Source organism: Lepisma saccharinum, chromosome 5 (genome assembly GCF_977018435.1).
Source record: "Lepisma saccharinum chromosome 5, izLepSacc3.1, whole genome shotgun sequence".
Lineage (NCBI taxonomy): Eukaryota > Metazoa > Arthropoda > Insecta > Zygentoma > Lepismatidae > Lepisma > Lepisma saccharinum.
The window spans coordinates 11119865-11135336 of record NC_139233.1 but is presented as its reverse complement, the minus strand read 5'-3'; the positions used below and the strand labels follow the sequence as shown (position 1 = coordinate 11135336).

General features: G+C 38.1%; 1 protein-coding gene across 4 annotated transcripts in view; it reads left to right on the top strand.

Annotated features, from left to right (window-relative positions):
- LOC145987653 (putative Na(+)/H(+) antiporter nhx-9) overlaps positions 1–12978 on the top strand; it is a 181641-nt gene extending 168663 nt beyond the window's left edge. For 3 of the 4 annotated variants that reach the window (XM_083122157.1, XM_083122158.1, XM_083122156.1), the window contains 2 exons: positions 7468–7515; positions 12127–12978. In XM_083122157.1, the coding sequence (XP_082978283.1) occupies positions 7468–7515; positions 12127–12371 (293 nt within the window). In that variant the 3' untranslated portion in view covers positions 12372–12978. The remainder of the gene's footprint in view (positions 1–7467; positions 7516–12126) is intronic. The other variant, XM_083122159.1, reaches the window with a different exon arrangement.
- The last annotated feature ends 2494 nt before the right edge of the window (positions 12979–15472 follow it).

Here is a 15472-nt window from a genome sequence, read left to right as displayed (position 1 = left end):
TCTGCAAAACGAATCCCAAAAGAGGTTCGTGTGTGGATTTGGTCAGCATGAAATTGTTGGGTGATAAGTGAATGGTATTTTTTCTGTTTTAGTTATTTTACGTTGCTATTCTACCTCTGGATCTTGAATGACGAATAAATTAATTTGGTGAACTGATAAACACAAAAAAGCCAACCCCGTGGCTAATTGGTTAACGCACGCGCTTCGAAGTAAGGTGAGGATGTGTCATTGTCTGCATCACACTTCCATCTATCACATCTTCAACCTTCATCATTGCGGTTATCAGAGAGTGGTAGAACAGTGACGTGAAATAACAAAAATATCACCCTCGGTGTCGATTTCAAAGTTTGAAGTATTGCTGTTTCTGCATTCAATAGCGGCTCTAGATTGTGACAGTGATGTGAAATGCTTCTGATTTTATAAGAAATAGTAAAACGGGAAGGGCGATAGATATTCCTCTATTTTCAATTTTCTCAAACTATTTTCCCCAACTGTGGTGATAATGAATTCTATGTAGTATGAGAAATATACTTTAAATTAATTTATACTAATTTATGCATATGCAACTGATTAAGAGAGCCTCCACGATGGTGCAAGGAAATCGTCGCCACATTGTAATCAAGGAGTTCTGGGTTCGATACCCGGTACAGGCACATAGTGATTCGGATTCTAGTTTAAACTGTAGATCTCGTCCCGGTTTCCCTATTTGTGCATAAAACTTACTCAGAATGATTAAGAACTTTTCGAAATATTCTGTCTGTATCGGAATGGCAACTTTCTTCAGAACGAAAATTAATTCGTGAAGCAATAATACGCACAGCACCTCTAATTACCCACTGCCATTCAACACGCTACTATTCGTAAATTCAGAATTATTATTTTAGGGTTCAAATTCTGGCATCTGAAAGAGGGACACTTGGCCCCAAAAGTTTCAGGTTTGTTAACATTTACTAGTTAAGGATATTTTTGTTAAGCTCCTGGGACCTGAGGAACAAAAATATAGATCTTTTAAAATGATTTCTCAAATTAAATGTAGAAATTATGCAGCACACTAGCCCAGGGACGCTATAGCTTATTTATGGGATGGAAAAATTGTCATTTCCGCCCCCCCCCCCCCCCCCGCCAAGCTGTATATTAATTGACTTAGATGCGAGTGTTAATATTGGTTATGATTATTGGTAAGGTGATAAGGGGTTACATCATTCATTGAAATTTACGTAACTATGCTATTGGTTATACAGCATAAACAATAATAATGACAATTATCGTGCCTAGCACTCTGATTACTCTACTGGGAAGATAATTTACACCTGTAAGTTTTCCGAAACAAATACACATTTCACATCGTATGACAAGAATTGGCGATGAAATTTCGTAAGTAGAAATTCAGTAGCATTAGTTTACCTTAACTTTCGCAAGATATGAAATTCCGTTTTTGAATTGTTGGAATGTAATGTCGTGACCATCCCTGATATTTTCCTTGCATATCAACGATTGACTTGCGATGTGGTAGTCGGAAACCTGGCCAGGACGAACAATCGTTCATTGGAGCTACGGAGTCAAGATGCCATACACGTCTGAAGTTACTCGTGGCCGTATAATTGGCATTTTCGAATGTGGCCGCACAATTTCAGATATCGAAATAGCCATTGGAAGGCATGAAAATGTTGTTCGCCATTGGATAGAGCATTTTCAACATGAAGGAGAAGAGGGCCTGAAAACAAGAAGGAAAACAGGGCACCGCAGAGTTGACATCGGGAGAGCAAGATGCTGCTATTGTGGAACACATTGCAAATCATCCATTTTCTCCAGCCAGTATTATTACCAGACATTTACAACTGCAGTGTTCAAGTGATACAATACGAAGGCAAAAGCTGCGGGGATACGGCACAGAACACCAGCGAAGAAAGTGCAACTCACAGCGCAACACGTAAATGCTAGTCTTGGGTTCACTTTACAATATCTACCCATGACAAATGAGTTTTGGGAAACAGTAATTTGGACTGACGAGAAAGTGTTTTGTTCGGATGAAGATGGCCAAATTAATTTGTGGCGACCGGACAGAACTCGTTATGATCCAAGATATGTTCGTAGCAATCGGAGAAGTGGAAGAATTTCAGTGGCATTTTGGGAGTGGATCAGTACAGCTGGTGCAGGAGATATCGTAGAAATATCCTCGAGGATGGATTCCGAAGAATATATTAAAGTGCTTGAAGAACATATGCTACCGACAGTTCGCGTTATTTATCCTTGGGAGGAAATGCCCATCATCAACTTCGTTCATGATAATTGGAGTATCCATACGTCCAAAAGAACGAAGCAATGGCTTGCACATCACCCTGACATTCAGCCATTTGAATGGCCAGCAAAATCACCAGACCTCAATCCAATTAATAACGTGTGGCCCATTATGGTGAGAGAATGGGAACCTGGCTATGAAAGAACAAGAGAACAATTACATGGCCATGTGTATGACGTATGGAGAACTATACAGAACAAGCCACGTATTTGTCATAGACTTGTTGAATCTATGCCCAGAAGACTACATGAGGTAATCGACAACAATGGCTGGTGGACTCATTACTGAACACACGTCAACATTATTTGAAACATTGAAAATAAAGTTTATTTTTTGTTTGTTTGAATGAGTGTGTCCTCTCTTTCTTTCTGTTTTCCCTAGAGACGATATATTTATTTTCTTTGAAACATTTTGAACTCTGATCTTTACAAGGCTGCATTAATTTAGCATGCGACACAACGGTCTGAAAATATGGCATTTCAGTTTGGAACAGGCAAACTAAAGTAGAGTTTGCAAAAGCAAATACATTTTTTCGCCCTTGTAACTCATTGTTTCTTCCAATTATCGAGTACTTTCTTTGCTTTGCGTTGCTCTAGGTCACTCAGTCGCCACTTTGTAGTGAGCATATACTAAGTTTGATTGAAGCTTATCCTCTATCCTTTCATCATACAACTTGACTATGGGCTTCAGGTTTGACATCTTAAGAGAATTCCTATCAAATATCAATCATAAACTTGAAATATATTTCACTTACTAGCTCCAACTCTCCAAAATTTGGTATGTTTGGTTTTCTGATGATACACGTGATATCGTAAAATTTGAATATGATAGATTTGTATTTTATACCTATGGAGATTACTTACTTCCTTTTGTATCTCAGATCTCTTGTAATTACCTACAAATTATGCGAAAAACTAAACATCCCCTCCCCCCCGACCTGTTTTCAAGGATCGATCCAGCATCCACCTCACAGAAATTTCCATCTTGATCATTGCATATGAAATGAGTGTGGGTCTTCGTGAATCTTCCCTGTAATGCAGATCCATAATTTGCTCTAGAGCATGTGAAGATAACTGAAAGCAATACTTGTGTATATAATTTCAATTTTGAACTATTTATTCATCTATCTACTTCTTTCATTGTGGGAGGGAGACTGGCAGCCGGGAGATAGGCCAAGGCCCTTCCAGGGCTGTAGAGCCACGTTTTTTAATATACTTCTTTCGGTCCGGGGTTCCATACCCGGTGGAAGCACATAGTGGTTGGGATCTCACTTTACAACGTATGTCAAGTCCCGATTAGTCTTTCTATGCAAAACGTGGATTGAAAAAATTACTTAGTCAAAATTTGTGACAGTTAGTTACTGATCGCAAGTTGCATTGTTGCAGAATATGCGGATACTAGACGTGTTGAAAGCAGAGGTATTCATTTGGAATCAAACTCCCTCACCCTCCGAGATTGCAGTCGCCCTCACCCTCACAAGTCTTTCGGAGGGTGAGGTCTGCCCTCACGAGGGTGAACACATCTGGTTAAAGAATCACGACGATGAGGATGGGTCATGATATGATAAAAGCACACAAAAAACAATGCCCAGGCCGGTATTTTTTTTTAAAAAGGAATACACCTATTCGGTAGTATCCCCCGTCATTCACACATTTCTTAAACTTTCACACATGTCAATTTTTACTCTAATTGTTTCCCGGATGTGAATGAGATGTGCCTCCCCAAACGCCCCGTCAAACAAAAAGCGGATTCTCCCTGACGAACACATGTTGGATCTAATACCACTCATAAATGAAGTGTCCAGAAACAGATATTAGGTATGAATATACGATGAAATACTCCTTAGCAATTACAAATAATTATAAGCTAACTCGTGGCAGAGAGTTAGAACGATGTGACTAAACTTTCCCGCTCTTGCTTCGGAGTTCGAGGCCTGGTCTCAGCATGGAGTTCTATCTCTGCAGTGTTTCCTTATCAATTTAATGTAATTATCATCCATCCTCATAGTTGCGACAAATTATAAATGTGTCATGGTAAAAACATAGCAAAGTAAGAAAAAAAAAATATAACATTACTGCAATGTCAGAACTACGTTGGCAAAAAAAAAGTGAACACCAGATCATTTTCAAACAGGCATTTTGGGAGAACTGTGTAGAGTTAGACAGACAACATGCTCCCGAAAGTTGCCAATCGACATGACCTTCGGTACTGAAGTTGTGCGTTGAGAAAACTTTGCTTGAGGCTCCTCAAACGTCTTATCACAAATGCCTCTGTGTTCGCAGCATTGCCAACTCATTTTTCGTAGAGAGAATCTTTTTTCTCCTAATTCATTTGCAGTTGATTGTACCTCTTCTCATGTGCCCCCATCCTGGCTGTGACATAAACTCTTCTTCCTTTAGGATTTCTATTTTTCCCATCGCATATTCAGTTTCAACTTTGCAATTCTGTTTGCCAAAGTGTATGGGGAAGGAGTTTATTTATTCTTCAAGCCTTCCCCTGGACTAGGATAACACTTTTTCAGAAATATTTTTTTTGCATTCATTTTCAGGAATTGCAACAGCACTATTTCTGTCTAGTTTATTCTTATTTAGTTTTTCCCTATCCGTTATTTAGTGTTGCTTTTCTTCCATTTTCGGCTACCCGCGATGATGAACACCCAAGCGCAGGCCAAATTTGAACCCGGGGCCCTTGCATTCTAACTAATTGGGATAACTACTTAGTCACGAACATAAAAAACACGTTCCTTTTTAAAATAAATTTCAGGAATATTTCACATTTACATTACTTTGATTGTAAACTTGGAAAATCCAGTTAATTAATACTTACGCTGCAATCTTTGTTAGCCCTTTTCTTTGAGTCTGAGGACACAAAATTCCCTGCATATGGTTAAATTGATTGATAGTAAGCAACACTGCTGCTTTCTGAACACTTACTTCGGCTGTATTCCGGCCATGAAGCTGGACTTCAACTCAAAAGAGTGTGCCCCTTTTTGTGAACAGAAGTGTACTTTCTGCTTAGATAAGGTGACATATTCAGTAAGATTAATGAGCTGATGTTCTATTTTATCTGAAATTAGTTAGGAATTAATTTAAATTGTCATTAATGTGGTGTATTTTTTTTGTGTTTAACCAGTTATCATTTTTCACTTATTTTTTCCTTTTAAGTATGATTTTCGATATTCTAACTGGGCCAGCAATATGTTGAAAGTTAAGAAGTAAAGTTTGCATGTGGGATATGATTTGACTTACTCTGGTACTAATCCGATGCAATTGCATTTGTATCTGATTTATGCAATGAAACTATTTGATAATACACTGCGCTCCAGAAATTAAGCAACAACAAGAAAATGTGAGGTAAAAGAGAAAACCGTTGGAGAAAAGAGGAACGCTGAAAGAAAGCAACGAATGCGTTAGGGAAAACAGGTGAGTCATAAAGTGCGATCATCGTGCCCTTGCACGGATTTCTGGCATACTGGTCCACTCCGGCCTTGTGTTTGATTCTATTGGATGATCACCATTTGTTGCTTAATTTATGGAGAGCAGTGTATGTAATGGATTTGGTTAGTTAAAATCCCTGCACAAATGATATTCAAGCCTTATCCCACTTTCATGTAGGGATGCTGATCATAGCTTAGGTTGCTTTGGAAGGGGGGGGGAGGGTTTATTGGGTACATTATGAAATTTGTCAGGAAAGGAAAGGTGAATTTCCCAGCCAGGCCATTCACATTGAAGTAATGTAAAATTAATATCTATGCAAATTTGTTAAGACAAACTAATTATTTGAAAAAATACAGAGAAACTAGTACTTACTTCTTCTGCAAAACTGTTTTATTCATAGTTCTATTAATTTCAGTGGCCACTGCCATCATTCTTTTGTTGCAAAAGTTCCAACAAAGATTGTCTTGTGGCCACTGAAATTAATAGAATTACGAATAAAACAGTTTCACAGAAAAAGTGAGTACTCTGTATTTATCTACTACCGCATTTCTAATTTCCCAATTATGAATAATTTTTTGAAGTATTTATTTGACTGAAAATATAATTTGGAATCAATATATTATATTGGATAATAAATGTATTATTCCAAATTATATTTTTCAATAATTTTTATCATTAAGATCATAATTTGAACACACAACAATTAGTCTCTTTGTAAAACCATGTTTTGACCATGCTCTAAAACTTCTCATCAATGAACCTATTTTCTTTTTACTTGAATTAAATTAGTTTTTTAGATAATTTTAGACCAACTCAAACCAAACAGAACATTGGAGAGTTCTTCCCTTCAATAATAATACTCCCAATGTGCTCATCCTACTTACCTTCATATCAGTGACATACTCATCATGCTGCTGGTATTCATGTGTTCCAGTGCATATCATACCAATCCAGTCGTGAGTTTGTATGTAGAGGAATTGGAACCATCACTGTCTGTACGAAGACCGTGACTTATTAACTGCTGCAGTCACATCCATCATACCACACTATCTCAGATGAGAGAAGACTATGTACCGGCTACATCCTCCTGCCACAAGACTGTTTGGTTTTCATGCAGACGAGATCCTTTCAGCACTTGGTGTTGAAAGAGATCTGCCTGGCATATCTCGCTTGTTCTGTCTCTTCCCACTTGGGAATTTCCTTCACCTTTGATTGACATGTCTGTAATACTGCCCTTCCAAATCCCATAATATTTCTGTCTGTGTGTGTGTGTAGTAGCCATTGAGTTAGTAAGGATTGTATATATGTTTTATATGCCAACATATGATGGCACTACCAGAGTTCTTGCCAATTGCAACACAGTGTGCACAAGATCATCAAAGTACATGATACATAATGGATATCATTAATAAATATAAATATTTTTAATACTTCTTCGTACACTGTAACTTAATAATTAGTAAACACTAGTGAAATGTACATTTATCCAAAACACCCAATCCAGTAAAAAAATATGTAAAGTAATTCCTGTTTGGATGTTGAATTACTTTTCCTTCTTTATATTGTCAGAAACACATTAAACATGGTTATTTTCAAAAGTGTTTCTGGAAATATTTGTCAATGTGCTGTGTGAATGATATCCTATTGACATAAGAAGTGAAGATATTAGATAATTTGTAATGTTTCTTTTATTAAATAATTCGAGGATTAGTAATTATGGTTACTTTTCAGGTGGAGGAATATTTTTCAGACCAGTGAAACCTCAAATTGGTGGTAAAAGTGTGTATTTTAATGTTACTTGAATATTTGCTACCTGCACCATAGTTTGCATCACCACCCTGCACATACCTTGGTTTTGTTCAAGTGTGTGTCTGAGTTAGTGTTTATAGGCAAGAAAGGAGTGTAATAGGAGGTAATGGTTGTTTTTAGTTTCGGAATTGCACCACTAAGTGAGCAGTAAGTGGTTTCTTTTAGAGCACTTCCAGTGTGGTTTTAATACAGATTGTGTTGAACCAGAATGATGCATACCAGTGTGTTTGTTCATTATGTTGTTAGTTGGTAAAATTCATTAGAAAATACCATTTTTTTAAAAAATCTAATAAAACTCTCGCAGTTAGTTCTTTAAGGTTAAAAATCATTTACTTAATATAGATTTGAGAACTGCATAATATGTATTCATATCCAGATATTAAAATAATTCAATCAAGACTACTAAAATGGGCAGTCAATGTGGCACAAATCAGAGGGGAAAGAGGAGTTTACAGGATTCTTGTTTGGAAACCTGATGGTAAGAGACCTGTAGAAAGGCCAAGACGAAGATGGAGGGATAACGTTAAGATGGCCCTAAAGGAAATCTGTAAGGATGGTAAAGATTGGATTGATCTTGCCCAGGATAGGGACAGGTGGAAAGCTTGTTGCTGCAGCCATGAACCTTTGGGTTTAAGAATGTTAGAGAGTGAGTTTAGTTAGGGATTTTAATCATAATCATAGTGTTTTCAGTGCAACTCTTGCTGAAAATACTTGTAGCAGTTCTGCAAACGTGAAGAACAGTCAACATGATTTTTGGCATACAGAAGAGAGAGGGGCCTATATGTAATAGAACTTTTCATGCTGAATTTATTGACCTTTTTTCTATAACCCACAGTTCTCCTGTAATGAATTTGTGTGCATGCTGCAACACACTGCATAACAATTAGTCTTCAGTCTCCACATTTTTCAAAATATTTTTCTATCTTGAATGATTCTAGTTTGCAAGGCAAGGAGACGTGTGTTTGTGTCAGTGTTTTTTAAGACCACTTTATGCTGTCTAATCAGGATTAGACATACAGTTTAAAGTACCGGGTGTCCGAGAAGTCTTTGTATGAAAAGAAAAATTAACTGTATCCGCTATATGCAACATAGACATGAAAAAATGGTACCAAAATGTTCGGAAACTATTCAAGTTTTATTGGCAATAGGAAAGAAATCAATAAATATCCACATGAGCACCCTTGGTAGCACGGAGTACATCTAGTCGAAATTGAATTTTTCGCCATGCATTAGCCAACATCACAGGAGGGATTGATGTGATGACTTGCGTTATCCGTTGTTGCAGAGTTGCAAGATCGGATACAGGAGTTCTGTAGACATTGTCTTTCACATAACCCCATAAAAAATGTAAAGGGGTTGGTTATGTCTGGAGATCGTGCAGGCCACACTGTCGGTCCATCTCGACCAATCCATTTTCCAGGAAATTTCTGATCAAGGTATAGGAACGAACCTCCAGACTCCAATGTGGCGGTGCACCGTCTTGTTGAAAGATAACAGGTGGGTGGTATTCTAGCAATTGCGGAATAGCAAACAATTACAACATGTTGAGATACACTCCAGATGTTACGGTGTCCTCACAGAAAATGAACGGTCCGATTATTCTGTCATGCAGCAGCGCGCACCAAACATTCACCTTCGGGCTGTCCATGGTTGACTCCCTCACCTCATGAGGGGGCTCCTTACCCCAGATACGCACGTTGTGTGTATTCACTAAACCACTGACACGAAAGACCGCCTGGTCTGAAAAAGCAACACATTCCAGCTAGCCATTATCAGCGTCAATGCGTTTGCCGTCATTGGGCAACAAAGCCTGCAGAATTTGCACTTTGTATGCACGAAACAGTAAACGTTTGTGTAACACATCATGAACAGAACATTTTTGGCATCTGTAATTCACGTGAGGCCGTACGCACGGATTTCTTCGGACTGCGCACAAAAGCCACTGTGACATCTTCCACCCTTTCGTCTGAGGTTGCGTCAGCAACAGATCCTGTGGTCTTGAATTTGTCATATCATGACTTAATGCTCCTACCATCGGGCGGCACCTTTCCGTACGATGTTTGAAACTGTGTCTGCACTGTTTTTTGTGACCTGCTCTCGTGAAACCACAGGATACATTCAGCTTTTTCCTGAATTGTGCACATTTCCGGTTTGCTGGACACTGGCACTGCTACACTACTGAAACGTTACAGAAACTTGAAACAAAAAAACTTGAATAGATTCCGAACATTTTGGTACCATTTTTTCATGTCTATGTTGCATATAGCGGGTACAGTTAATTTTTATTATCATACAAAGACTTCTCGGACACCCGGTAGAATTCGAAGCATTGTGCAACGTCCCTCCACTGGGGCCTTTTGTTTACAAGGTGACTGCAAGCTATTGGGAAGGTCTGCCTGTTCCCGTGAATCCTGTATGTTAATTGAAGGTTATTTAAACATTATTTGGGATTTGAAATTATCCACAAAAATAGATCCAAATTTTAGATTTTAAACTGAAAGGTTGGAATCTACTGTAACAGAAGAAATATAAATCCTCCCATTTCATCTGAGACACTGACGATTAGTCTAAAGACAGAAAAGGATAGGAAATTGATGTAAAATATATTTTGCTTTGTGTGTCCAGCCCTACTATTTTATAATTTGTTCCTTTGTTTCTACACAAATGTTCGAAAACAAGTAAGCACAGCATTGTTTATTTCTAGTTTTGTGTTTGTGTGATGAAAGTTCAGAATATTTCCAATAAGACATGTAAAGGATCTACACAAATCAGTCATATTTGGTAACATTGAATTACTTAATTTCTGTTTAGATACTCCTTATGTAATTGATATTTAGATTATTCCTACTTTCTATTGATTTAATGCAAATACTGCACTGCATGAACTTTAGGCTAATCTTAAATTTCTCAGCAGACATTATTTTTAATACAATAATGTGCTAGTGAGGTTTAGAATGTATGAACCAGGAAGAAACTATTACAAATATGTGTAGACATTGTTTGTTTTTTTTTCAAACTAAAAGAACTTTGCAATGTGTTTCCATAACTACCTTCCAGGTAATTCAAAACCTGGTAATGAAGCAAGATATTGCATAAAAATGTATCTAGAGAATAAATGCAGATCAGCCTAAAACTTCTTGTTTTCATAATAGTGTATGCACAACTTATTACAGTATTGACATTACTTTTATAGATTTAATAATGCTTGTTAGAAATTTAAAGAAATTGATTACATTTATCAAAAAGTAAAGGGGGTGCGCACACAAACGGATCTGCATTCATTTTTGGTGAGGACTGTTGGCTATTGGGAGTTATATTTCAAAGGATGGGTTAGCCAAATGGTTAGAGATTTGGCCTTTGATGTGATTGGTCCAAGGTTTGATTCCTGGTGAGAGCCCCCAAAATATCAGCATTGACCCAGCATCGTGTGGACACTTCGGGAGCTACTTGAAAAGAGGTAGCAGCAGGTACCAGTCTCGAAATCCAGAAAGCAGCAGCTATGGGACTCAATGCACTGACCAAGTGTCACCAAATAAAAAGGCTACTGTGGAAGAGCCTGGCCCTTAGAGGGATGTTGCACCATGCAGTTTTTTTTTTAGTTATTAATAGAAATACAGATCCCATTTTACACAATGAAATCACCTGACGTAATGTGCTTAGGAATTTTATGAATTGGGAATATAACCAAATGGAAGTGGTAGGATGCTCAGGTGATGGTGGGGGTGGTAACTCCTCCCCCTTTGTTGCAGCATTCCTAGAATGTCAAATATATGACTGGCTACTAAAAAGAGACCTAATCCTTCCCTCATGTCCATATCTACCTTTTGAAGATGGGGGATATGGTACCCTTTCCAGGAAGGGATACACTGTACCATCTTTTCCTGTGCCTAATCTTAAAGAAATTCAGCCAAAGATGAGCCACCAAGTCACCCCTGGGAATGCCATTGGATACCTAACTTTCCCTTCACCCTTAAAGGACTGTGGAATTTGGTTTTCAGAATGATGAATGTTAAATATATAATATGAGATTAATCAGTGTGGCTACTTACTGTCCTGTCAGCTTGAATATGCTTCAAATGTTGTTTTGTACAAAACTTTTAAATATTCCTGAATTGACACTTTTGTGACTGCACTTACTTTAAAAAATGCCATTGGGATAGTTTTCATTGAACAATAATTTTTTGAGCTCTAGGAATTAATTTACAATTAGATCATTTTAAGGCATGAATTGGCAAAACCTGAAAAAATACCCTTATGCGATGTGCATGTCCATTCAGTTGTCCATTCATATAACCATCCGTGTCAGCTATCACTCTCCCAGAAACTAAGGTTATGATTTTCTACAGAATGCAGCTAAAACTTGCTTTTTACCACTGTTTAGAAAGATTATTTTATTAGATGGATCCTAGTTTTGTATGAATAGCTTCAGCACATACCCCAACAATGCTTCAGTAGTTCTCAAAAAGCTATCAAAACTATGAATTAGATTTGTCATCACTCATCACTTAATAGTTGTTAAAGTTATGTAGTACTTAGAATAGAAAAAGATCTCCTGACATGATATTTTGTATCTTGTTTCAGAACTGGCAAATGTTTTCCCAGAGGAGTGGGAAGGAACAGACACACTTCTTGCCAGAGCAGAATTCAGACAGACACTAGCACGCCAACGATCCACATCTGGGGCCGAGTCTCCAACATCGGTGACTGGATCCACAACTCCTTCCTTCCGACCACGAAGGGAAAGTCGCGAGACTGAAGAGATGGTGTCTCTCCATCCGAACATTCCTCGCCGGAAGCCTAATGACCCACGAGATCCTCTAGTGTAGTGTAGCAGTGCAAAACATGTGTTTCTGGCAATAACTTGCACATAAGTGGAACTTGAATCAAAGTTTAAGATGAATTTGTGCAGAAGTGCTCCGATGGTGTAAATATTGTGTGCAAAATGTTATTTAAACATTTAATATATATATATTTCATATTATAGAGACTATATATATTTCTTTAAAAAGTTGTATTTTAAACTCGAGGCTGTTTGTGTGATTTCAAATGATCATATATGTTAATTATGAAATTAAATTCTGGAAATTTAATTTGATAATAGTTATTGAATGCTCTTTAACAGGTACTTTGTTGTGAGCACTTGCAGTTAAAAATGAAACTGATATTTGTGCTGACATACTTGCTTTTTAAAATTTAAAATCTAACCAATATCTTTATCAAGCAAAAAATGTAGGAACAGTTTCCTTGTTACTTATAAAATACTAAGTTTGCTCATTTGGTTCAGCCTGAAGAAATTGGGAAAAGTGTTAAACTTGAACACAATGTGGTATGTCACATTTGATCAATGAGAAATTAACTAATATTCTAATTTTCATTTTATGTACCTGTGAGAATGGCAACACATGTTTTAGATTAAAGAGCTTCTTTCCATTACTTATGTTTTTCATAAAACAGTGTTCCATCTAGAGAGAAAATGAGAGTAATGTGATACTGAATACCAGAACTGAGTCTTAAAGAAATAGTCTTAACTCAATTTTTGGTAATTTGGTATGATAGAAAAATTGACTATATGCAGCAAAGATTTTTGAGCAAATATTTTCACAGGACAGTCTTGGTTGTCAGAATGTGGACATTTTTCTTACATTACTTTCTACTATTCCAAGTGCTTCAGATTAATAATATCTTAAGTGGGTGGTTTCCTGTCAAACAACCTTCAAACAACTGTTAATCTAACTACAGTATATCATATTCTACCTTGACGTAGTTTACATTAGCAACGTCGTGCTTAAAAAGGTAAAGATAAAGTGCTCCCCTGTGCTTAGCACCATTCCATGAAGGCGTATAGGGGGTGGGGGTAATGACCCACACTTTCTTGATCCGGTCGTGATTGGGGGTGATGTGATCAGCATCATGCCCCTGACCATCTTTACCCACCAGGGTTTCCCCCAGGTACCCATGTCATTCGATGCTGGGTGGGCGCTGGAGCTGCTTCCAACGTTAGAAAAGTTCCCGGATCTGAACCGACCAGGGATTGAACCCGGGACCTTTAGTATGGTAGTCAGACATGTTACCAACTGAGCCACCATGTCACGCTTAGCATAAGTAAAAGATGTTCTGTATTAAAAAGAAAAAACAAAGTTAAAGTTTGTATAGGCATGGCAATGTTATTTCATAACTACAGACATCTGTCTCTGAAGAGTTACTTCTTAAAGGTAATTGTTGATCAAAAAGTAACTGTTCCATTCCCTCCTTTTGAAAATTAACTTAGATGCAGTTGAACTAAACTCTGTGGCAGAACAAGGGCTAGAGCCTACCAGGAAGCTTTTCCATTGGGTGATACATAGTCAGTCAGTACATAGAAGACCATTGTCACAGTTTTCTATTTTCGAGACCAGGGCCTGTTACCACTTTTCAAGTAGCTTCTCTAATTGTAATCATGATGCTGGACCACTCCACTGGGAAACAAACCTGGAACTGCTTGCACCAAATGTAAGAGTACTATCCATTTGAAACAAGTGTTCGGAAGTAACTAACTACTTGTAACACATTTGTAAGTAAGTTACTTTTTGAGGAATTTTAACTATAACTAAATACTTTTAAAAGCAAATTTTTAAAACTTTTGAGTAATTTTTCAAGTGGAAAAATGCTAAATTTTGCAAATCAGTTTCAAACTAGGAGGGACATCCAATAAAGGTTTCCGCTCACCCACTTAGCATGGACTGGGGACATGTAAATATGCACACTTTTTAAATCTTTCTCTACATAGATGTCACCCAGTCACACCGCCATTTTCGTAGTTTTATGCAGCTGTGCAGACCCTTCTTATAAGAGCTCCACAGGTTGGGACTTCTAATCAGTGTGTAATCATCTAGAAAATGCCATCCTTTCAGAATTAACTTCATAGAGGGAAAGAGATGAAAGTCGCATGATGCAAGGTCAGGAGAATAAGGGAGTAGGGGTAGAATTTCATAAGCACAGGAGTATGAACCCTTCAGGCAACATTCACATTGGGGCAGGAGGCATCAGAGTGACACCTTTTGAAAATACACTGTGCCTTTCTTTAGTAAAAAGGAGTGCTCCCCTGTGCTTTGCACCTTGCCATGAAGGCATATAGAGGGGTGTGGAGTTAGGGCTGCACACTTTCTTGATCAGGGCTGAAGGTGAGGGGTAATGTGATCAGCACCATGCCCACCTGGCTGCCTTTACCCCCAGTTTCCTCCAGGTACCCACTTTATATGATACTGGGTGGACACTGGAGCTGCTTGAACAGGTGGAAACATCCTGGTTCTCCCCTGTCAGGGATCAAACCTGGGTTTATCTAATGGTAGTCAGATGCCATAATGACTGAGCTATCGTGGCCTTTCTTAAGTGGTGTTCCTTAATTTCGCTAGCAGTGAGGGTCCTTTTATAAGGAAATCTGTCAACACAACTTCCCTTTGGTTCCAAAACACTGAGCATCTCTCCAGTGGAGGGTTGGACATGTGCCTTTTTGGATGGTGGTGAGTTAGTGCTTCCATTGCTTCTGGGTCATAGTGGTAGTAAACCCACGTCTCATCCTGTGCAATTAGTCTGGTAGAAAGTCCTCTTGGTTTTCTTATCTCATGGATGAAAGTTCGCACAAGCACCAGACTAATCTTGCTAGACAGGTGTAAGCAACTGGGGAACCCAATGTGCTGAAACCATCTGCATATACATATGATCCTTGATGATTTTTTCATCATATCCTATACTAATCTTGATTCAATCGGCTAGTTCCAGAATGGTTATATGGTGATCTAGGATTCCAGCCTCAACTTTGTTGGTGTGTCCATCCATGGCGGACTGCAGTTGACTGGGAATGGATCAATTTCCACGAATGTCCAACCACATATGGATTGCTTATGCCAGTTCCTATGGCCTCGTAGAACAGAGCATCTGAGCTATACAC